We start from the raw sequence: 15,255 nt of genomic DNA on the forward strand, positions 1-15,255 counted from the left end.
CTGTCCTGTTTTATTTGCCTTTTTTTTCAGGGGCCTTATTCTTAATTGAGGGATTTCCCACTTAATTTTAAAAAGCTGGCAAAGGATTTATATTCCCTCTTTCTCTCCTTTCATTATTCTGGCATTTTTTGGCCCCCAGCCCAACATTATGGTCTCTTGATGTTCTAGGTAACTATGGTAACTTAATTGGACAGTGCTGCAAATGATCAAGACGGTCATTTTGTTTTGAGACAAGAGGCTGCAAAAGAATCTCCGCTGCAGTGTTTTTCCACGTCCTCATGTGGAGTGAATCTCTTTCCTGTACTCTGCTGCTGATAGCTTATGATTTCATGCCATATTTTTGAGAAAAATTAACTAGAATGTTTTGTTCCACTGCACCTCAGTTCAGGACAATTAACAGATTAAACAAATATAGTAAAGTGTCGTATAGGGGTGTTTTTACTGTCTATGGAATCAGGAGTTACCACCAGTTCAGATACAAGGGCTAACGTGGTACGAGGTGGTGTTCATTGCTTCATAAGGTATTTTAACATGTCAAAATCTTTGTTATTGAAAAATGGAATAGCTGCAGCTGTGACTTGAACACAATACAACTGGAAGTAACGCCACATGAGAGCGACTCCAAACCCCTGCATGGATGAAGAGGGGACAGAAGAGAAGTTCGGGCTCGGAAAATCTTCTTTTCACAACTAAAGGCCGGAAGGGAAATGCAATCCGTGGCATGTTTTCATTTAGTCAACTGTGAGGGGGATGTTGAGATTCGGTGTCACAAACACAATGGGCGTGTCAGCGCTCAGCTTCCCCACCCAAACCACCGTCACCACCGTCGCCACCCTCACCCACACCCGGAGACAACAACTTCCTCCCCCATTCATCTCGCAGTGATTGTTGTTTTATTTCTCAGAAGCTTTTTCACAAACCCATTTGTCCAGCCACACAAAAGTTTATTGAGCCCCCTGAAACCAAGCTTAGGAAAATAACGGCGAGGAAACTCTCCTTTGTATACAGAGAAAAGGATTTCAGAAACCTCAATCCGAAAGGTTGTGGGGTTATTGTGTCGAGGCCAATGGCAGCAAACCTCGTCACACAATGAGATACAGCCGTTTCAGGATCAGGATCAAAGTTGGTTTATATTAGAAACATGTGTCACATGTGATTAATCTTGTTTGTCTGGGTGTGTTCATGCACGCTCATTAGGAATTCCTTGTTATCGCTGCAGGATGCATGACATACATGAGGGCTGGAGAGTGAATCTGCAACCAAGACAACATGATGGAAGAAGAGTTGAGAGATCCAGGGGAGCAGTTGAAGCTTCACGCCTGCGTGGGGAGTAAGTGGGGTGTTATGGAGGATGACGAGTACCTCTTCTTAAAGAAAACATGATATAGGTGATAACCGCATGACATACACACATTCTTTTCCAGCTTATGGTGTGAATCGTGTGTTTCATGGTGAGAGGAACTCCCTGAAAACTGCAGAGATCTGTCCTGCTATTCAGAAAAAGAAGAACAATAAAGCAGAGGAGAGAGACAGACATGCTTTCTTTTCAATGACAGACAGACTTAAACACATGTTTTGCACAAGTTGTACATACAATGTATGCAGGTATATTTATTGTTAGAGAATCTATAGTCATGATGGTTAAATGCAATGTAACCAAAACTCAGCTTATGTCTCAACACAAAAAGGCTTTGGTGGTTCCAACATAGTAATACACAATTTAAAAACGCATTAATCGATCTTTAGGCTCTGGGAGCTCTTGGTTATGGTTACAGTGTGACATTCACAGCATTGATATTGCAGCAAACCACTATTCCCAATCTAACGATATATGTTCTCTGCTGTCTGCGCTGCCCTGATCCTGTTTAGTGTTGGGCCTGACGGTGGGCAATATAAATGTATTGTTATGTCTCGGACAGACAAGGGTTTTGTTCTGAAAAGTCACAAAGCAGTGTGCAAAAATAGTGTATGAGTCCCCTTTGACCCTGTCATAGAATCAGCAGGTGTATAGAATGAGCATATACAGTCAAATAAATTACAATGATCAATTCATGCCATCTCTTTTTCTTTGTTTCCCTGATGATATATATCGCTTTACATGGTGTAATTATGTTCAGAATTCCCATGTCCTAATGACATTTAATAATTTCCAGACAAAACCCAAATAAGATGAATTACATCTTTGGATCTGTGGTATTTTGTATTCGGTGTTGGCACGTGTTCACATTGCGCGTAAGAAACATTGAGTGATAGTAATGAGAATAACAGAGAATTGCTATTGTGTGTGCTGCATTCATTCGTGGAGGTAAAGGCAGCTAACTCTAGTTTTGGGGATTTCCATGTTGTGATCCCAGGTGTAGCGTTTCACACTGCAGTGTTGAACAAAGTCTATTTTTCAGGACACATCTCGTGAATGTGGCATGTCTCGCGATGAAGTTTATGGACCGTATTAAACTGGGTGCTGGTGCAGGGATGTCATATTGACTTGACTGGGACACTCTGCTTCTGTTTGAATAAACACACTTGTTTTGTCAGCCAAATGCCAGAGTCTGACCCCAGACAGGAACCAAAGGAGGACATTCGTCTGTTTAAACACCATCACAGACAAAACATCACACGCAGACAAAAGTTTAGATTTTTTGCCACTTTAGAGGAGGAAATTAATCCTACTTTTGATTTGAGCTGTCACTGTTAAGACACTATGTTGAGATAAAAGTGTGTCAACGGCTGCATTCTATCATTCTCTCCCAGGAAACAAAATAAGCTATCATTACCTCTCAAAGTGCTCTGTGTAAGTCATTCATTATCCATCTCAGGAGAAGGAGTGAGTTAACAGAGTGATACACTTTGATACACATAACCAGTTGTGTACTAAAGCCAGATTTGTGAGCTCAGCACATTATAGCTTTTTTGGGTGTAGTATAGTTCTTTGCGTAATGATGTTATGTCATATAATCCATTCTCATTATCCACACGATAGAAATATAAAATACTTAGCATGAAAGGATAAGAAGACGGATGAGTTGAATAAACAATGGCTGAATATAAGTGATACTTCCACATGAAGTCATCATCAACCTCCTCTTAACTCCAAACACATTACTGGTTGCTTATAAAAATGTAATACAGATATTTGAATAATAACTCAGGCAAATGCTCTGTATGGATTTGTGTGCCTCCATAAGCCGTAAAGCAGCTGCCGCCTCTTCTGTGACACATCTCTGAAGTTTCATCAGCGGCTCTGACACGAGCGTGCTGCGGAGCTGATGGAGTGGAGGGTGAACCTTCACGTTGCACATCAGGCTCAGCTCTTAAAGCCGGCGGGATGGTGGATGAATTAGGTGATGTCTAAACACCGGATCCGTGGCTCGGGCACGGAGTGCAGTATGAATCAGGCCCCTAAGTAACGGGCCTTCACAGACATATGTTTCTAGCCTATACAGTTACATTTGTGGATCTGGAAGAGATTAGCGCTTTCGCAATAACAATAAGCGCAGGATGCTTTATGAAGGGCTGAGTCTTATCAGGCATGCGGTGGTAACATGAGAGAACATCACAACCCATCATTCATTGTACATGTGAAGCTTATTTTGGAGCGCTCTGTGTCTGATTTATGTTTGGGCCTTACATTAGAGGAAGAGATCCAGTTCTCAGGCAACCTACGGTGGATATTGTAGCCATCTATCTATAAGAACCATAGAGTGGGGCTTTCATGTCTTTGGAATAAACAAAGTTATGCTTTATAAATGAATTCCTCAGGTTTGACTTCATCATTGTACAAAAGCCATGCTATCTTTAAAGCTGCACCAATCAATATGTTTGTAATATATGTGGAAAATATTGTAAAATGTGCAAGTGATAAACCCAAAGGCAGACAGATACCAAGTGTCTTCATATTCTTTAGCTCATTGTTTGGTTTTACTGGCCACAACTTCACTTCTCTGGCTACGTCTCAGTGCTTTTATGAACCTGTTCGCAGACGTATAGCGACAGGCAGCTATTTCCATTGAAGAGCCTCCTGGACACGAAGCCAACAGTCAAAGTAAACAACTAAACCGAGCAGCTAAAACCAATAAAAACAAAACCGAGCTAAAGAGAGAGTAAATATTGGACTTGTTTGTACATATAATGCAACTGTTTGCCATATCATGAACTTCATAAAGTGCTAACATTGCAGTGTTGTGTTAACATCTTTAAATAGCAGAATTATTGCAGAAGACTATTACTTCTGTGTGATATGTTGTGCAAAGAAACTACGAATGATTCTCCTAATAACTATATGTTCAGCCAAATCAGGAAATGTTGTTGCCCTTAATGAGATAACCTGCTTTGAGTTTTTTAACTAATGCAAATCAGATATCTCCGAGACAGATAGCTCAAAAACCTGGATAAATAAAAATAAAACTCTGTGTAGAAAGATACTCATAAAATTTAGTGAAGAAATACACTACCGTTCAAAAATTTGGGATCACCCAGACAATTTTGTGTCTTCCATGAAAAATCACACTTTTATTTATCAAATGAATATAAAATATAGTCAAGACATTGACAAGGTTAGAAATAATGATTAATATTTGAAATATTAATTTTGTTCTACAAACTTCAAGCTCAAAGGAAGGCCAGTTGTATAGCTTATATCACCAGCATAACTGTTTTCAGCTGTGCTAACATAATTGCACAAGGGTTTTCTAATCAGACATTAGTCTTCTAAGGCGATTAGCAAACACAATGTACCATTAGAACACTGGAGTGATAGTTGATGGAAATGGGCCTCTATACACCTATGGAGATATTTCATTAGAAACCAGACGTTTCCACCTAGAATAGTCATTTACCACATTAACAATGTAGAGAGTGTATTTCTGATTAATTTAATGTTATCTTGATTGAAAAAACAGTGCTTTTCTTTGAAAAATAAAGTCATTTCTAAGTGATCCCAAACTTTTGAACGGTAGTGTATGTCTTTTAAAATCCCCTTTTTTGTCTTTCTATTCTCCGACTTTTTGCCCTTTTCTCTCATCTGAAACAGAACAAATAGTATGCTTGATTTATAGGCCCTCAAAGACTTACTGTATCATCATTAGCTCGGTAACATCTTAGTTTCTCTTTATTCCAGTGAACACAAGGGCCTTGAGCTCAAAAGGTTAAACAAGCTGTGACTTTGTAAATTGAAATGTGACATCAGTGTTGTTTGATCCAATCACGAGACGGTCTTTTAACTATATTTCGTCCTTTCCCCTTTGGCTGAACATGTGTCCGACATCTGGCCGGACCACTTGTCCTCCTCTCCTGACGGGAGTGGGGTCATAGAGTACTAAACTAACCCTATTCTAAAAACAAAATTATGTTCACACCTAAAATCCCTGTGAGCACAAGCAGCTGCTGCGTTCCTCTTCTACTTCATGTATAATTCAAGAGCCTTTATTCGCCACGCATGAGTCCTCATGTGGAATTCCTGCCAGACCAAGCGAAGCAAGCACAGACTTGATTGGGAAGTGAACTTATTCTAAATGTTGGAAACGGGCCAGAAATAATGTAACCTACTCCTACAACTCTACATGCATTCAGAGTATGTTTATATAGCATGTTATGTGAGTGCTTAGTACATTTTTTAAGTGTGCTCCTCAAGTTGATAACATAAAAAAGTCCATAAATGACTCTCCACCTCCCTGTTTTATCATTAATTATGTTATCTCTACTACGTATAAGGTAGAGATTATCATCGTGCTGTAAAACAACACTCCCTATTCGACTTCATCTCCAGCCCATTTCCTACACTTTTTAAAACAAACTAAAACAGATTACACTGTAACTCAAACACAGAAAAGCCAGGACAGAGCTGGGTGTTGGATGATTTCAGTATCCAGTTTTGAATCACTGAGCTTTTCTGAATCTCTATCTTTCCTTTTACAAATTGATATTTCTGTATGCCCTCCAGGTAACAGTAGAAAACTGCAAACAGTGAGACTGTGAAGCTTTCAGAGTTCACGCCTCTGTAGCCAGTTTTAGATTTTACACTTAGTCGAGTGTTCGGGTTTGAGCAGAAGATTGTCTCCTAAATTGTGTTTGACACGTTGTGTATAAGCAGCTCATCTCGGGACCAGAGGAGAATCACAAGTGGCAAACGGTAAAAGGAAGCGAGGCACTTTACAGCATATGTGCGTGCCAAGTGAAACACGGGCGTTGAGTTGCGGAGCAGCAGGAGTGTGTGTTACACGTTCACCCTGAGCGTATCGGCAGCACCTGAGCACCGACTGTAAGGCTGGAACAGTTTGGAATGATCTCAAGTTATAATTAAAACTGAGATTGACTTCCGTCTAAACCTGCATCTTCAGTGTGTGTTCGTGCGTGCGTGTGTTTGTGTGTTTGTGTGTGTGTGTGTGTGTACAGTCTGTATGTAGCCTATATAACCACCGCTTTAGGTTGTTTTTATCCTTGTAGCATGAAAAATCAAACAAGCGCCATCTGAGGCCGGATTACCGATTGGAAGCTGCTCCGAGGACACAGGCTCTCGAGGGCCCCAAAGCCCTCAGGTTAGCAATTATGTTGTGGTACCTTGAACTATTGATTAATATCAACTGGAAGTGGGTGGGGGTGTCGAAGGAGAACTTCATTGATTTTACGAGTCCGTTTAAACACCTGGGGAGTGCTACTGCATATTTGAGAACATTTGTGTGAAGCACATTTGTGGCTCCGGGGAGGTGTTCAGCAGCTGCTTTTTTGAGTTGTTATAGTTGGGGCTAAAGAATACAAGTATGACAACGAGGTGGAGGTGTGGACTCTGCTTGAGACTATCCGCTTGCGGTCACATTAGCATAACACACCCAAATACCTCTCGGAAACGTCGGCATTTGTTAGATTTGTATTGTCCGTAACAGGTTTTGACAAAGAAGAAGAATGTGCGGTGACGAAAGCAAACAATATCTGGTTGTTGTTAAGGTGATTGATGCCTTTGTCCTATCGAGGGGTTATCTCATATATTTCATGACATCACTATTCAACAAGGAGTCGGCTTAACGGGCCCTGCCTGGGGCCTCCTTGCGAGTTTTTGGTCAAACCCAAAACAATCTGCACTACAAAGTTGTTTCATTTACACACGTGATCGTGTTAAGTGAGTTTGTCGGTGGAAGTTTCACTGACCTGGAGCACGCCGTCAGCAGGCTGCAACATCAGGAAGAGATTGGAGGGTTTTCAGGTCAGACGAGTTGGTCCTGTGAGGTGGAAATGCATTCAAATAAGAAAAGGGAGGAAGTGACCGGTTGTGGCAGAGATGACCACCACACACCGGGAGTGCTGTGAGATCAAGGCGGTTTCACAAGGGAGACGGAAGGTATCAACAGCAGATCAATCACTTGATTTAACCTTTGTGCCTCCCCGCACAGTTTCCTCATCAGAGGAACCGACGACACTCCTGACCCGCCTGCACCAGTGGTTCAGCAAAGAGGAGGGCCGGGCTGCCCTCTCCCAAACAATGCAACCCTTCAACACATGCTGTCAGCAAGACTATCTCAAGGACACCGCAGCTGGTGACATGAGCAGATACCAAAAATGGGAGGCCAAAACACTGGAGATGTGTAGGTATGTGGTGAAACATTCGTAAAAGAATAAGGTGGTGGATGTCAAAAACGATTTCAGACGTTAGTGTGATGAGGCAGACCAACAAGAACATGTGTCACTGAGGGAATCGTTGATATTGTTGATATTTTACATTGTTATTGCGAGGAGGACACACACTACAGTCACGCTTCAGTACGAATTGTTTATCTATTTCTACAGGATAGGAAGGGACACTGCAGGCTTCTCGTCTCAGGCGAAAACAATAGGTGACCTTGTTCAGGGAGATCTCCCAGGGAGATCACCACATCCCTCCGCCGAGACGCAGCGGTGTGGTCTATGGCCACCAAGATGGTCTTTCTCATTGTGCTCATCCTCCCATTGAAGGAGGGAGAAGAGGCTGCCTGAAGAAGATGAAGGTCTCATAAATAGCAGTTGATTGCAAGCAGGCACTGTGGAGCGCCGTCGTTTATCCTGAGCACAACAGCGGAAGGCTGGTGTCCATCCCACAGGACAGTAAACTGGGGTTAAAGGAGCAAAACACTGACGTATCACCATGCACCTATATCCTTCTGCATTGTTCAGGGCATATTGGCGAAAGCGCTTCATTATTTTTCCACTAAATTGACTAAACTCTGTTCGGAATGCAAGAGAACGAACTCAGTGAACCCTGTGACCCCGATGTACAACAAATCATTCCTGCTGTGCCTCAAGATGGCGGGAGTAACATCTCTTTCTTCTTTCGCAATCTGAAAAAAAGTCGGTATGACGATGATTGAAAAGCTGAAGCCGAGCTGGAAAGTGACTTAAATCACATTTATCACAAGTGATTGAGTTTTTGGTTTTGTTGTTTATACAGGACTGTCTCAGAAAATTAGAATATTGTGATGAAGTTCTTTATTTTCTGTAAAAAAAAAAAAAAAAAAAATGTCATATTCATGATTCATTAAACAAAAACCAAAATTTATTGAAAACTTTTTATTCTTTTAATATTGATGATTAAGAAAAAACTAAAAAACTAACTCAAAAATTTCTCATAAAAAATTTTATTTCAAAAAAAGATTTATAACAGCTGAGTGTTTGTCAAGGCTCAGGAAACCCTTGCAGGTGTTTCGAGTAAATTAGACAATCAAGTGATTTTTTTTTATACCCTACTAGTATACTTTCATGATATTCTAATATTTAGAGATAGGATATTTGAGTTTTCTTAAGCTGTAAACCATAATCAGCAATATTAAAAAGAAAAAAGCTTGCAAAATATTTCAGTGATTTGTAATGAATCCAGAAATGCATGAATTTGTTTTTTTAATATTGCAGAAAATAAAATAAAGAATCACAACATTTCTCTTTCCTATATTCAGTGCCTCAAATAGCACGGCAGTGACAAAATGGAAGTAAAAGCATTCACAGAACCATTGTCATTGGAGCTTCTCAGTTGAAACTCAGCATGGTCATTATATTGTAAGCTTAATTTAACAAGAGCCAAAGAACAAAACAACATTTAATATATAACCAAAAACACATGTACAATACCAAAGGAATGCCTCTGTTCTCGTCGACACGTGTGTGTGTGTCCACTCTTTTCTGAGAAGCTCAATGAAATCTTCTCGGTGTAAAAATGTCTGTGTAACCAATCACATGACACCATGAGCCCTATGTCAGAATATCAAAACAAGATGTTTCCTACAAATGAGAGTAAACTGAACGTCATTTCTGGGAGTCAAGCTGTGGAACACAAACACACACACACAACTCTATTAAATATTTTAATGTTGTCATTTAGTCCCTAATAAACACGTTGTTGTTACACACCACAGCTGCTGCTTACATCAAGGTATTTAGGTTATTCAAATGTTTATGTTATTTGGTCATAGAGGTTTTCTCTGTATGTGTGGCCTGTGTGCTGACACAGCAGGATTAATACCACATGGATGTGAACATATGTCTCTATGTCTGCATCCATTATTAGCACTGATGCAAAATACAGTATTTGACATCATGGTGTACGTTTCAGAAGACACATCTGGTCTTTAAGTTCAGTACTCCCAGTGGAAGCATCCGGACATATTTAGAACCAAAAGAAAACAGACGAGGTAATGATTCGCCATGTGTGTCATATGCAAGCACAACGCCTCAGTTTTTGAGTTTTGGAAAATATGTTTATTTGCTTTCTTGCAGAGTTACATGAGATGAGAGGGTCGATGCAGTGCCACTCTTTATGTCCGTACGCTAAATATGACGATACAGCCAGCTTGTGATTATTTGAGCTCAGACAACAGGAGAGTCACTGCCTCCAGCCCATAACCCACCACACCGCGTCCACAAACCTGTTAATTAGTCAACTTTGGAGGGGCTGGTGAGCAGATTGTTGTGGGCGTGGGGGTGTTCTTTCATACACAGCCAGGCCAGCCGTTCCACTGTTTCTAGTTCTTATACAAAGTGAAGCTTAACAGCTGCAAGCTGGAGCTTCATATTTGGTGCACGGACGTTTACATTTTCCTACATGTCGAACTACCCCTCGAACTCTGCGACTCAGAACACACGTTTTACATCATTTACAAAGTGCAAGTTGCAGGAAAACAAATATAAAATCTTTGGGTTTGAAGGATTCATGACGTGAGGTGATGATCCAACGGAGACAGCAGGACTAAAACACTGAGCCAGTCAGTGGCTCGACTAAAACGATGAAGCAGCATTGAATGAAGTGGAGAACTGAGCAGCCGTCGCTGTGTGATGTCTTTGATTTACACGAGGGAGGAAAAACATTTAAAAATTACAGTATATAAATACAAATTTATAATGAAAAAAAAGATTAACAATATTACTCTGCTGATGCTATTGATATTCAATGCCTGTCAGATTATACACACGAACATATGCAACACACACATATACACACACTACTACATCAACAGTACGAGCAACGATTTTACACATATACGGCCACTGGACTGGCTTTGCAAATGAGTAACAATGAGTGAAATATATGCTTTCAGTATCAGCTGTTATAATAAAACTGCTTTGTAAGTGCTTTTAAATTGATAAATCAACATTGATATTAGCCTGTCTTCAAGCTTTTCGACACGACTCTGATTTCCGTTCACAGGATGCCGTCTGCAGACAGATTCTAAGAAGAATAAATCAGTTGTAACATATGTTTACATTGTGTTTGCAGCCATGACAAACCCTCTCAGATCTGCGGTGGGTTCTCTACAGCTACAGCAGAGTACTCCGTCTCAGACATGTTGGAAGCGTCGATTAGACGCGCCAAACCCGTCCTCGTGGAGTATTTAAAGATGAAGGCCTTCATGAGGTCATAGCGGTAGTTTCTGTTGATGAAGTTGTAGAGGATCGGGTTGAAACAGCAGTGGAGCAAGGACAGGCACTGGGTGAGGTGCAAGGCCACGTAGATCACATTCTCCAGGCCACAGGTCAGAGGCACCAGGCCCAGCTGAGACAAGGCATCCACCAGGAGGACGCCATGATAGGGCCCCCAGCAGCCCAGAAACACCACGATGTATGCCAGGATCACCCTGCGGCTCACGCGACGCTCTTGCTCCACCGTGGAAGACGATGAAGAAGACGAGGAGCGGGTGAAGGCGCTGGCTAGCAGGGCGTAAAACACGGCGATGACGGGGAAGGGGAGAACAAAGCCCAGCAGGATGAAGCTCAGCTGCACGCCCACCATCCACTCCCTGGGGTTCCCCTCTGGGTACACAGGCCGGCACAGCATGGTGTCCCCATGCGTCGACTTCACGGTGCGTAGGAAGTAGGTGTCCGGGAGGGAGGCGACCAGAGCCAGGAGCCACACCCCGACACACACTCCGCTGCGGATCAGCTTCCTGCGCGCGCCTCTGTCGTGGTCCCCGTGCGTCGCCGCGCTCAGGTAGCGGTCCACGCTCATGCAGGCCAGGAAGAAGATGCTGCCGAAGAGGTTGACGGAGAACAGCAGGTGTGTCAGTTTACACGCCACCTCGCCGAAGGGCCAGTGGCCATGCTGGGCCAGCGAGCTCACCCACACAGGCAGGGTGGCGCACACGCACAGGTCTGCGACCGCCAGGTGGGCGATGTACATGTGTGTCTCATGGCGAGGGGTGGAGTCTTTTTGGGCACGGATGTTTACCCAGAGGACGAGGGCGTTAGCGGCGAGACCCACGATGAAGATGAATGTGTAGAGGACGCACATGGAGTAGAGCAGAGCGTTGCGGTTGAAAGCCGTGGCGCACACCAGTGCATCCACACTCGATATGTTGCTGAAGGCTTCGGAGAAGTTGAGGTCCCCAAACGACTCCCACAGGGCCTCCAGCTCACTGGTGCTCAGACTCATTTTTCAGCACTGGGAGAGGACCACTGGCCACTGGGAGGTAATTCACACCACTTCTGGCTGGGATAGATCCTGTAAAAACAATACATCAACTCATCATTTATTTATCTGGATACAGATCTAACAACTACAGGGTACCGCCTGTTATCATATTTAAGAAGCAATTTTCTGTTCATAAAGCATCGCTTATTTTACCGTTGTGGCCTCGCAGTTTATGAGTTTATAAAACATAAAACCATGTGCTGTGCCACCAGATCCTGAAGAATCTTAATGCGGTTAACTTGTTAAAACACTGCTTTCATGAGTTAATAGAAGCTCTCTTTTGCCCTGTCACAAACACATATATCATCTGTGATTGATGTGCAGTCAGGGTTTGCAGTACAATAAATGTTTACACGAGCTCCACGAGGACCGAGTGCAGATTAGGCATAAGGAAGTGGGTTTGAGAAATCCAAACACGGTGTATTTCCGGAGCGTTCCGGGCATTCCAAGATAAAGCGTTGGTCAGGGTAGGAAACCTGATACCATGTTTTCCTTTGACGTGCTTGTTATAGTAAGAAAAAGAATCAGATGTTTCTCTTCTGCTCGTGAAGGAGAGGGCGAGAGAAGAGCTGTCACCACCAGGATGATCAAAGAAAAGGCAGTTTATAGCCTTGAATACGTCATTTTACAGCATCTGAGTCTGACAGCTGAGGCGTGATACATTAAAGCTATGAGCGAGGGGACAGGAGCGATATGCACCGTCACAGAGGGGGTAGTCTGGAGCAGCTTGGCATGCTAGTTATCTGGCATGATTCGTTCAAGCTTTAAAAAACACCGAAACCCTGCATGACCTGCACTTTCAATTGTATGCTGTGATGTCTTTCTTAGCTCCCCTAACTGGCAGTCTGCCACAGTGTGAAAGATCAGAGGTGAAAGGTAATAGATTGAAACCAGAACGCGAGAGGCTAAACCCAGCTGTTGCCCCTGACTGACTTGTACACCCACGGAGTGAATTGTGTGGTGAAATCAGCGGGAGTCTTGACGCCTGCAAAATGGTCCGGACGAGGTCAAAACGAGGGTCAGCGACCACGAGGTGACACAGCGTGCCGGAAAACAGTGAAATGTGACCGCTTCACACATCTGTCTGTGCAGTGCTCAGGATAATTGGCACACAGTCACAGAAGATGATAAAAGAAAAAGGCAAAGACAATGTGCACAAGGACGCATTGTGATGTGCAGCCGTCCAGCATGTGTGGGTTCTGCTTTTCGTTATCAGTTATCTTTTGTATTTTCATTGTATGCTACTTTTCCACAAGTATTTGAGAGCTATATTACAGTTGCTTCAGGTTGAAAATGTTGTACATAGAAAAACATGTAATCATTTTGTAAAATAGGATCAAACGCCACATATTTTAATACCCCAAAATAATACTGTATGTGAAAGTTGTGAAAATTAACTCCACCAGCTGCAACATCAACATTATTTTGTGCATATTGAGTTGGACCGCTTGAAGGAAACATTATACTTGTATAATTTTGCTTTAATGTGAATTAATGTACTAGATTAGCCCAAAACAGATATACACATCTGGTTGTCTAATCATTCAAATTAAACTGCAAGATAAATGACATACATGTGATAGAATAGTTTGTAATATGAATTTGATGAATGGTGCATCCCATTTTAAATGCAGGACTCTTGTCTGTAATGTATGATCGAGCTACCTCGACTTACTATCAATATTTTACAGCTTTTAATTAAGCAGTTTCGAGAAATGTCAGAAACTTGACATTTAATTCCGCTTTCAATTATTTTGAGACACTGGAAAGTGCTTTTCATTCTAATAGAGGGATTTATATGCTGAGATAATCCCTCACAATGGCCTCTGTCTAATTCCCTTATATTATATGGAAAATACTTAGAGGTGCCAGGTAGCCCAACAGGCTTCAAGCTAATTAACCTCTTAACACCCACACCACCAGATAACAGAGACGGACCATGTAGTCCAAGTAGCCCATCTCTCCTTCTCTCTCTGTCTCTCTCTCTCCCTGTCTCTCTATTTCTCTCTCTATGTCTCTCTCCTCTTTTCAGATCGCGAGCATCCAGTTACAAATTAGCCTGAAACGTCTTTTGTTACTCAATACACAGAAAATGAAAAGCGATTTTCATGTGCTAATGCTGCCGACATGAATGGTGCAGGTGCAGCGTGTTGGTCAGAAGTTCCTGCGGACTTTAGTTTGGAGGGATCCCATATGGGCCGAAGAAGACATGACTTCAGGTTTTCGTGTATATTATTAAAACGAGTTTTAATGCCTCGTGCGTCATTACGCACAACCGAATCCAGCGAATAGTCCCGGATCGCTGTTGACCGCGAACACATACAATTTCATTGTTGCCATTGTTGATTTCTATCAGGCTGGAAACAAACTGCTCTTATCAGATATCCGCTTGGTATACAGTAGCCTCACTCCGTGGTTGAGCTTCGAGGCAAATAAACAGCGGAGAGGCACTCTGGGGAGATGGAGAACTACAAAAAAAGTCACTTAAATGTGATAAATGATAATTAAGGAACTTCCTGCTTTTCATTCATCACAATGTAAGATATATTTTATCCTAGCGTGTATATGTAATAAGTTCATAAAGTTGTTGGATGGAAACTAATTAAGAATAATTATATGTATGTACTGGTTATCGTCGGTATCGAGCATCTCTGTTTTTTGTTTGAAGTGTTAGAAAGCCGAGGAACTCCCTGCACACCGACCATCGTATCCTGTCTCCAAAAGTGCTCATATAGTCTCCTTACCTTTTAAGATTCCTGATCCCCCGCTGAAATCTTCTCTTCAGGAGAACAGATTTGTTTTTGTTTAGCTTTGGTGCTGAGGGGAAACTTCAACTGCTCTGCGGTGATCGTGCGCTGCGCTGCGCGTCCTCAAATGAATCTGAGCCTGTTCCTTGTTCTGCACTTGCTGAAACCCGGAGGAGAAACGCCTCCAAGGCTGGTCCTAACAGCGATGCGTATTGACATCGCCTCAGAGGTTCAACACACAGCGAGCAGTCCGGCGAGTTTCGGTCAAGAAGGAAATAAACAACACGTGGAATTTCCTGTTTACAACTAATTTACAAATAAATCAAACTTAATTCAACAGTTCACATTGCTGCACGTTATATGTGTTTCTAACTTCATGACAGTGTTATTATGGAAAACAACGCTGTGCATGTCTATGCACTGCAGGACAAAAGTCTATGTTATTTTTAATGTATCATAGAAAGGGTGTAAAGTAGCCTGTATGACCATTTTAGGAAACAACTACCATGTAAGAAAAATGCAATAACCTAGTATTATGCAACTTTAGGAAACGTAGAATCCCAAAGCTTTTTAAATGACTCACCAGTT

General features: G+C 42.2%; 1 protein-coding gene across 1 annotated transcript; it reads right to left on the reverse strand.

The window, feature by feature from the left end:
- Positions 1–8,973: 8,973 nt before the first annotated feature.
- On the reverse strand, positions 8,974–14,781 carry ackr3a (atypical chemokine receptor 3a). Its single transcript, XM_056430320.1, has 2 exons — positions 14,665–14,781; positions 8,974–11,950 (listed from the first exon to the last, which is right to left on the reverse strand). Exon 2 carries the CDS (start codon positions 11,879–11,881, stop codon positions 10,745–10,747), a length of 1,137 nt encoding a protein of 378 aa, XP_056286295.1. The 5' UTR covers positions 11,882–11,950; positions 14,665–14,781; the 3' UTR covers positions 8,974–10,744.
- Positions 14,782–15,255: the final 474 nt, after the last annotated feature.

The sequence above is a fragment of the Pseudoliparis swirei genome, chromosome 2, assembly GCF_029220125.1.
Source record: "Pseudoliparis swirei isolate HS2019 ecotype Mariana Trench chromosome 2, NWPU_hadal_v1, whole genome shotgun sequence".
Classification (NCBI taxonomy): Eukaryota; Metazoa; Chordata; class Actinopteri; order Perciformes; family Liparidae; genus Pseudoliparis; species Pseudoliparis swirei.